This window comes from Callorhinus ursinus, unplaced genomic scaffold (assembly GCF_003265705.2).
Source record: "Callorhinus ursinus isolate GAN/ISIS: 27379988/994484 unplaced genomic scaffold, GSC_fseal_2.0 scaffold44, whole genome shotgun sequence".
Classification (NCBI taxonomy): domain Eukaryota; kingdom Metazoa; phylum Chordata; class Mammalia; order Carnivora; family Otariidae; genus Callorhinus; species Callorhinus ursinus.
Window position 1 is genome coordinate 2,195,794 of NW_027397106.1, and position 9,290 is coordinate 2,205,083.

The 9,290-nt window shown below is 53.4% G+C and overlaps 1 protein-coding gene across 1 annotated transcript; it reads right to left on the bottom strand.

Annotated features, from left to right (window-relative positions):
• Window positions 1-58: 58 nt before the first annotated feature.
• Window positions 59-3,920, bottom strand: IGFBP6 (insulin like growth factor binding protein 6). Its single transcript, XM_025883246.2, has 4 exons — window positions 3,360-3,920; window positions 1,222-1,361; window positions 916-1,035; window positions 59-403 (listed from the first exon to the last, which is right to left on the bottom strand). Exons 1-4 carry the CDS (start codon window positions 3,838-3,840, stop codon window positions 281-283), a joined length of 864 nt encoding a protein of 287 aa, XP_025739031.2. The 5' UTR covers window positions 3,841-3,920; the 3' UTR covers window positions 59-280.
• Window positions 3,921-9,290: the final 5,370 nt, after the last annotated feature.

Genomic DNA, 9,290 nt, shown 5'->3' on the forward strand with positions numbered 1-9,290 from the left:
GAAGGTGGGAGAGAGAAAGGCTCCATAAATGTGAGAGGTAGAGACACAGAGACGTAGGTCAGAGACCCCCAACACAGCTTTATTCACACCCCAAGCCCACACTAACAATCTCTCCATGTGCGGGGTCCCAGGGGGCGAGGGGGACAGTGGGGTAGGGCCTGAAGGTGGAGTGTGGGGCTCAGGGCTCCTGAGTTACTCATCACTCAACAAATGACCCAAGATGACAGCCCCAGGCTCCTTCCAGTGGCCCTGCAGTGCCCCCCCCCCCACTCCCCCAGGCTTAGCCACTGCTCGCAGTGGGGCAGGAAGAGCTTCCATCGCCATCCGGGGACCCCGGCAGGGGCTGGCCCATCCGATCCACACACCAGCAGGGACCTCGGCGCTGCCCCTGGGAGGAGCGGCACTAGGGAGAGAGGCACAGGGATCAGAGGGGCTGCCCTGAGGACAGGAGGGACCGGAGGGCCGGAGGGGGCTGAGTCTGAGTATGCAGGAACTTCTGAGAGCTCTCAGGCTCCCTTCTCGTGCTCCTCTCTTCTCCACCCACTAAACTGGGCCTGTTCTTCCAGGCCTGAACCACGGTTCTCAAAGTGGGGAACCAGCCCCAGCAGGAGCCCTAAGGGACTGCGTTAGAAATGCAAATTCTCAGACTCTGGGGGGAGGGCTCAGCCACCTGTGTGTTCACAGCCCCCAGGCAGCCGTAAGCCACCTCCCAGATGGGAGCCCCAGAGTTAGGCCTTCCTGGGTTAGGCAGTCTGACTCCTCTACTACAGCATGTGGCTGTTCTCTGGGTTTGTGTGGGCCCTAAAGTGGGGGGATCTTAAAGGCAGGGGCAGGGTCTTCTTTATGCCCTTTGTAAGCTCCCCTCACCCCATCCCTGGTAGGACCAAGGGGAAGAGAGGAGAGGAGGGGCCTCACCTGCCGCTTCCGGTAGAAGCCCCGATGGTCACAATTAGGCACGTAGAGGGTATGAGCCCCCCGATACACCTCGGTCTGCAGTTGCTGTAGCACTGAGTCCAGATGTTTGCGGCACGGGCCCTGGGAGAAGGGAGAGCAGGCAGCTCAGAACCGTCCCAGCCTAGCTCCACTGTACAGCCCCCAGTGCCCCCAGCCAGGCTCCCAGGACGCGCACGTCGGAGACCACTCCAAGCCCAAGGGGACAGCCTCAGATGGGAGTGTCCAGGGCTCCCCACCCCTCCTGCTCTCTGCCAGTTGCAAACGCACCATCTCGGTGTCTTGGACACCCCCAGGATTGGGTCGGCCCAGAGTGGTAGAGGCCCCTGGATTCCTCTGTTGGTCTCTGCGGTTCGTGTCCTGTGGACGAGTGGTTCCTGCTTGGGGTTTGCTCTCCTTAGGATTCTCTCCTACAGCCACAAGAAGAATGGGGGAGGAAGAGTCCAGAAATCAGAAGTCAAAGACCAGAACCAAATGGAAGAGAGCCTTGCTCACCCTGACTCCCCGAAGTGGGAGGAAGAGAGGAAGAGAAGAGCTTTCCAGGTAGTGGAAATGAGGACGGTTAGAACTTGTTTCCTCCTGTACCTTCTTCTGGCCTCGGTTTCTCTCTCTGACAAAGAGTGATATTACCTTTCCTGACAATATCTCCAGACTAGTCTTAAGTCTTATAAGGGAGAAGCATTTTGGAAAGGAAACATCCAGGACAAGCACAAATATATTGGGAGGCCTTGGGCTTGGGGGTGAAAAGACCTGGCTGTTCCCCCAGAAGCCAGAAGGGGGTGCACCAAGCCAGGAAGATGAGGCAGGAGAACAAGGGATGTGGGATGGGGTTAGCAGGGACCCAAGTGGAATGTGTGTCCCCGGTGTGACCCTGCTGTGACTCAGCCCATCCCTCCCAGGCTTTAGACATGGTTACTTTTGGGGCACTGCAGTGGGGGCCTCTCCCTTCTGGTCTCCCATAGCTCAGCCCAGCTCAACCCCAGTGGTCCCAGGAGCAGTATGATTCCGCCCTTAACGGGGCCAGGCAGAGGGCAGGTTGCAAAGATGCAGGGAATGGGGGGCTTCTAACCTGCAGGCTGTTCTTGGCTCTGGAGAACGTGTCATACATGGTGTCTGGGGGGCCTGGGGAAAGCTCAGGATGGGAGGGGGTGAGGAAATAAATCAGGACCAGGACATCAGGGTAAGGAAAATGCAGGGAGGGGAGTAGGCACTGCTTGGAATTTGCCCCAGCTGTAAAATTAGATATTATGGCCCCAAAGGGATCATCTGTTCCTTTTCATGCCCAAAGACAAGCTCTGCTCAAGTCCCCAATCCTCAAGCCTAGACAGTTGCTCCCATCTGCCTACTAACCGCAACCCAAGAGCCATTCCCTCTGCCATCCTGACTCTGACCCTTCTTCCTCCACCCTTCTCAGACCATGCCCCTCATTCCCTCCATTTAGCACCCTACCACGACCATGCTCCTACTACCTCCTCTGACCCACCTAGACAACCCTTTCTATGAGGACCCCTAGCAGCCTGGACCCAGGCATTTGGACAGAAAGAAACTCCCAGTTAACTTCCCATCCCTTCCCATGGAAGAAACCAGGAGCTCAGATGCCCGGGGCGGGGCGGCGGGGGGGGGCTGCTTTCATTTCCTGCCCTCCTTATGTCCTTGCTGCCCCCCATCTTTTGGATTCTGACTCACTTCTGTCCCACCCACCCAGTGACTCAGCCTTCTATTTTCCTCCCTGGGGTAGGGTGGGGTAGGGTGGGTGGAGGGTTCTGAGCGGCTTTAAATCATAACCCTGATTTGGCAGATTTCCTTCTTTTCCCACCTCTATCCCCTTCTCTTGAGGTCCCTAGCGCCTGCCCTCTGACCCTAGTCTAGTCTGAAACAATTCTGGGTTTGGAGCATCTTTTGTTTTAGACCCCATGTTCAGGTGCTTTGGACACCCTGATATTAAGGGGAGAGGGGGGGCTATTTCTCAGTGTGTGTAGGATTTGAGAGTCTGGGTTCCCTTCCCTCCTCTCAATGGAAACTGGGAACAACATCTGGGTCCTTTCTCCAGCTCCGGGGGTTCGAGGAAAGGAGCTGGGATGCTGTGGCATGGCCCTAAAACCCTCCATGCTCACCTTTCCCTTCAAGAGAAAATAAATAGGGGGGGGGAGGTTAAGGGCTCAAGACATTTCCCTGCGTTGTCCCCAGGGCCTGTAGCCGCACCCCAACCTTCTAGCTGCTTCCCGCCCTTGCCCCTTCACGCTCCAAACGTGCCCCCCCCCAGGGTTAGGAAAAAGAAGCATCACTGACAGAACCCAGAGGCTTGCAGGGCTGCCCGCGCCGGGCTCTGCGGGACCCTGCTCTCCAGGACCCTGCCCGGGGCTGTGCGGGGCTCACGTGGGCGGGGCAGGGGCGGGGCGCGGACTCACCCGGGGGCCCCCGCGCCCGGCGGCAGCGGCCGCGGCCCAGCAGCAGCGCCCGCAAAGGCGCCTCGTCTTCCTCGGGCGGGTGGCACTGCAGTCCTGGGACGCAGTTAGGGGTGTAGACCCCGCACTGCTGTCCCTCCCTCCTGAGGCAGCCCCCAGCTTCCGTGCAGCCCTCGGTCGGCGGCCCCCCATCCTCCTCTTCCACGCAAGCCCCTGGACAACCCGCCTGCACCCCCTGCCCGCAGCCTGGGCACCGTGCCAAGGCGGCTCCTGAGCGGGCAGCGAGCAGCAGGGTTAGCAGCAGCAGGGGCCGCAGCAGCCCGTAGGGGGTCATGGTCAGGATTTTTTGTCCCGTCCACTCCTCCCAGAGCAGTCTTAGCGCAGCTGCTGCCCGCCGCCGCCCCTCTGCCTTAAGTAGCCGCCGGTCAGGGGCTGGGCCCTTTAAGAGCCAGGTGAAGGGGGGTGGGGGAGAAGGCAGGGGCATTCCCTAAACTGGGTGGGACTGGAGAGGCCCCCCCCCCACCTGGGTCCTCCCCACTTTTCTCTCCCCCTTCCCTTCCCAGTTTCTGTTTACTTCCCAAATGACTCTGATTTTTCTTGCTTTGTTCCCGGGACTCTCGGCCCGGAATTTGGGAGCTGGACAGCTGGCTGGAGGCACTAGAGGGTGGGGAGGGGTGGAGAAAGGAGAGGACGGGAGCTGGGATGAAGCGAAAAACCTGGAATCCAGTCCATGTGTATGTGTGGGGGATGAAGGGGCGCAGGGACTCTGGTGGGGAGTGAGGGGCCTGCTGTCTGAAAGGGAGGGGGGAGGGATGGGGTGTGGGAGTCACAAGGGAGATGTATGCAAAGGGAAAGAGACAAGGCCCGGGATGCTGGATAATGGGGACCTTGGAAAACCCAGTGCTGGTGGGAGAATGTAGCCCGAGGGAGAGGAGAGGAAGAGCAACCTTTGAGATGTTACTGTGGGAAAATGGGGGTCAGGGGGCCAGACTGGGTGAAGGTGGTAGAAGGGGGGAGGTGGGGAGGGTGGAAAGGAGAACCTTGAATGTATAGGCTTTACCCCTAGGATTGTGGTGGGGCCACCGGAGTATCCCAGAGGGCCCCCATGTGCAAGGGTGAGAATAGCTGAATGCCTGGCAGGCAGGGACAGGGTAGTTGTGAGGGACTGGCCCGTTGAAATAATGGAGGTGGAGGGGGGTGGGGCAAAAGTTAGAGGAACCCATACTCTGAGTGCTCTTGGCAACAGTGGACAGAGAACAGACACCTGCCCCCCTTCTGTCCTTCATCCAGGTTAGCCTCCATTCCTTTCCTTTCTTAGAATCTGCCCCTTCACCCCTAGTATCACCCATTGGGTTGTCTGGATTCATCGGGTTTTGCTTTGTCCAGGGGGCAGTGGACTGGGACAGGGCTGGGTATTTCTGCCAGCTGCGTAGCCTTCACTGCACTGGTCTGTCTACCCCCCCCAACCGCCCACCTCCCCCAGGGCAGTGCCCCACCCATCCCCAGCCCTCCTAGCTGAGCCTGCCTTCCTAGAGGCAAGAGGCAGGAAGAAGGACCGCTCCTCTTGGCAGCTCACACCGGCCCTGCTCAGGATTACGCAACAAGAGCCATCTCATTCTTTCCTAAAACAAGGGCTCTGGGCAGTGACTAAGTTTAAATTCTGGGCCCACAAGCACTAATGTCAGCAAGGGCTTCCTGAACTTTTAGGTAAATACAAAAGAAGAATTTCACTCCCAGCACCGCTCCCCACCCCGCCCTGGCTACCCCTGGGACCCTAGAACATGAATTTGGGGAGCAGAGTCTTGCAGTAGCTGTGACCCACTGAGGCAGATTGGACAGGCTGGGAGGAAGGGAGTTGGGGGACTGGGAGAGGGCAGCTCTCCTCCACTCTGCAGAGACTCTGTGACCTCCTTCTCCAAGCTCTGACCCCAGGGTGGAGAGCTCTGTCCTGTCCCCAAACCCTTATCACTGTTCATGGGCTCCAGCTTGTTGCTCCTGCATCAAACAGGAGGGCCGAGGGAAGTTTGGGATGAGGAAGAGATGGACGCGTTCCCTGCAGGATCCCAGTGTGGCTTTGTAAATGTTCATGCTTTTCCGTTGTAGGTTATATTGCAGGAAAGCCCGGCATTTGGGTCGCCTCTCCCATCCACCACTCCTTCTCAGTACTCCCTTCTCAAACTCCCCGTACCCCTCCCGCACCACCACCACCCTTACAACAGATTTGCCCTCCTGCAAGCATGAGCTGGGCCGCCCAGTCCAGGACCCCCACCTCGCCGGCACCACACTGTCCTTTCCCCCACCCTTCCAGTGTGGATGTCCAGAGCTGCACTGTGTGGGTGTTGGAGTCTAACCAGTCTCTTCCTTGCAGACTGAGACTCTTGGACTCGGCTTTTCCTCCCTTTGGGATGCCCTTTACCATAGCACCGGAAAGAGTGGGAACTGCAGCACATGCTGAGTGCTCAGGATGGAGTGCGGGCCAAGGTGCAGACCTTTGGGACTCTGGCCTCCTTGTGAATGAAGAGTTAGCTGAAAGCTTTGCCAGGGCTGTGAAAACAGGCTTTTCCAGAAGTAAACTCTGCTGGGCCTCCTCTTTCTCTTGCACGGGATGCTCTCTTCTCTGGATCCCTTATGCTCTGTGTCTCACACACACAGCCTGTCTGTCCAAATCCCTGACGCCCCAGGTGCTGACTTCCTTTTGAAAACAAGGGGTAAAGGAAAGGGCTTGCCTAGACCCTTTGAGCTTTGAGTCTGTGGAAAGACAAGTGGTGGCCCATTTCACAGACAGAAAGACTAGGGGTTGTGGATCAGTGACCACATCAGGACATGGCCCAAGTCTGGTGTGGGCTGGATGAGAACTGTTGTGATAAGCTCAGCTGGCCTCCAGACTTCGGTCCCTGCAGTCTGTCTCCCACACAGCCTTCCAGTTGGTCCTGCTGTACACAGTCCGGCTCATGTGACTCCTCCTCAAAATGCCTCCGGTGGTGTGCAATGTCCCCTCCCTCCCACCTGCATAAGTCCTGTGCTCCCATCTACCATCCGTGGCCTTGTGGACAGTGAACCTGAAAGCATAGGCTGGTTCAGCCAGCTGGTTGGATCACCTTCCCTAAAACCCCTGTCGGTCTCCCATCTCAGGGTCTGAACGGAGGTTAGGGGAAGTGGATGTGTGGCCTAACTGGTGCTCAGAGGCAATTTCTTCCTCTGGACTCCAAGCTCTCAACTCACAGGGATAGAACCCTCATTTGCCCTCAATACACATCAAATTCCATCACCTGTTCCTTGGCTGCTGGGCCAGCTCTCCGCCTTCCTTTGAATTCATCCACACTGTTGTGTTGCTGTCTTAAATTTTTGTTTATCTTTTCCTGTGTCTTACTTTTCTGGTTAGATAATGGGTTAGATAGTGAGTACTTTGAGAACAGGGGCCCCACACCGTCTTCATCTCTGGGGCCCCAGCTCCCATATAAAGAGTTTGGAATTGATACAAGTGAAGGTTGGTGGTTTTGGTGGGAGCAAAGGCACTGAGAGGTCAACGGGGCACATTGTACCTCTTCTGGAGGCTACACCATCGCTCCTGAACTTCTGGGCTAGCCCAGCCCACCCCCGGAGGTGTTCTGGCTCTCCCACCTCTTTAGCCCTCCTCTCTCTTTTCCTCTTTTCCCCCTTGCTCTTAGGATAAAGGTCAAAGAGTCTAAGAGGCCCAGAGTGTGGTCAGGGTGCAATAAGAGAAGGAAACCTGGCCCTAGAATAAATTAAAGAGGGCTATCTGGAGGGGCGCCTGGGTGGCTCAGTCGTTAAGCGTCTGCCTTTGGCTCAGGTCACCATCCCAGGGTCCTGGGATCGAGCCCCGCATGGGGCTCTCTGCTCAGTAGGAAGCCTGCTTCTCCCTCTCCCACTCCCCCTGCTTGTGTTCCCTCTCTCTCTGTGTCTCTCTCTGTCAAATAAATAAATAAAATCTTTTTTTTTTTTTTTTTTTTTTTTAAAGAGGGCTATCTGGAGAATACGACTTTATACTAGAGTTTGGGAGAAGAGATGGGAAGACAGCAGGGCATTTTTCTAGACCGGGCTGGAGTCAGCCAGGCAGTTTAGGAACTGGGAATCATTAGTGGACAAGGAGCAGCAATTGGGGATCTGAGATTTGTTTCTTTGCAATTAAATGAGTTAAAGTATATTCAATAGATTCATAGAGCATCTATTTATGTGGATGTAAATAGGTTATGTGGACATAAATAGGGAGAAATTGTGCTCTCAGAGATCTTAGAATTTATATCTGTCCATCCAACACACACTTGACAAGCACTTAAAAGAACAAGTATGCTACAGTATTCCGGGATAGAACGTAGACTGTTGCAAATGAATCTAACTGTATTATATAGGTCTCTGACATAAACACACTGAAGGGGGTGAGGGGCAAAAAGGTGCTGACCTAAGTAACTTTAGAAAACAGTGTTTTGGGGGCGCCTGGGTGGCTCAGTTGGCTGAGCGTCTGCCTTCAGCTCAGGTCATGATCTTGGAGTCCTGGGATAAAGCCCTGTGTAGGGCTCTCTGCTCAGTGGAGAGTCTGCTTCTCCCTCCCCTGCTCCCTCTGTGCTCTCTCTCCCTCGCTCTTGTGCGCTCTCTCAAGTAAATAAATAAAATCTTAAAAAAAACACACACAACAGTGTTTTGACTGGAAAGTATAAGGCTAAAGATAAAAGGCACAGCATAATCCACATAAAAACACTGTGCTCTAGTTGATAAATTTTCTCATGGGCTTATAGGTTACAAATTTTTGAAACTGCTTTACATGTATACTGGGGTTGAACAAGTAAGTTATGGGTATTGGGAGCCAGGTTTCTCATTGTTGGTGGGAGAAGTCACAGATAAGTAAGGGGGAGAGGCTAGAATGTATCCTGTGGTGCTTTGTTAGGAATCAGAGATCTCAGTATGAACTCATGTTTAGCATAATCTACATACAGATGGGCAATACAGAAGCAACTCTAGATATGTGTAAATACATGGGTTAGCATACGTATTATCTAACTCTGTTCGCTGAGAGGGCCTAGAAGCAATGGCACCTCAATAGCAGTGAGCATACGTAGCACCCAGATCTTGTTTTCTAAGTACCATTCTCCAACAAAAGGAAGCAAAACTCCTTCCAGAAATAGCTGATTCTAGGCCTGGTACAGGAAATACAAGATGAGCTAGAACGCTTTGTAGTACCAGGAAGTAAGGAAGTGCTCAAAAAAAAAACACAAAAGGATGGGAGCATATCAAAGAGACGTAAGAACCAACCTGAAAGGACTCTGAAAGGTTGAAGCTGAAAAAATTTTGTACAACAGAGAAATAATATAATTTTGGATTAAATAAGGTAGAAAATAAATATACAAGTGCATACTGATTGTATTCATTTGCTAAGGCTATTGTAACAAAGTACCATAGATTGGGTCGTTCAAAACAACAGAAATTTATGGTTTCGCAGTTCTGGAGGCTAGAAGTCCAAAATCAAAGTGCTAGCAGGGCCATGCTCTTTCTGAGACTCTGGGTAGAGTGCTTTCTTGTCTTTTCCTAGCTTCTAGTGGTAACCATCAATCCTTGGCATCCCTTGGCTTGCAGATGCATCAGGCAATCTCTGCTTCTGTAATCACATGGCCATCTTCATGTTGGCTTCCCTCTGTGTGTATCTGTCCAAATTTCCCCTTTTTATAAAAATACCAGTCATATTGGATTGGGATCTGCTTTAATGATCTTAACTTGGTTAAATCTGCAAAGGCCTTATTTCCAAATAAGGCCACACTCTGAAGTACCGGGGGTTAGGACTTCAACATCTCTTCTTTAATTCACAATTCAGTCCATAACACTGATATAAATAAGTGGTTGAATGAATAAATAAATAGATAGATAGACAGAAAAATAAATAAATAAATAAATAAATAAATAAATAAATAAATAAATAAGGAC

Excerpts from the sequence above, each read along its gene's own strand:
- IGFBP6 (XM_025883246.2), bottom strand. The coding sequence starts at position 3,840 with ATGCCCCTGCCTTCTCCCCCACCCCCCTTCACCTGGCTCTTAAAGGGC. Across the intron at positions 1,362-3,359 it reads CCGGGCGCGGGGGCCCCCGG|GAGAGAATCCTAAGGAGAGC; the intron begins GTGAGTCCGCGC and ends TTGTGGCTGTAG. Across the intron at positions 404-915 it reads GCTTCTACCGGAAGCGGCAG|TGCCGCTCCTCCCAGGGGCA; the intron begins GTGAGGCCCCTC and ends CTCTCTCCCTAG.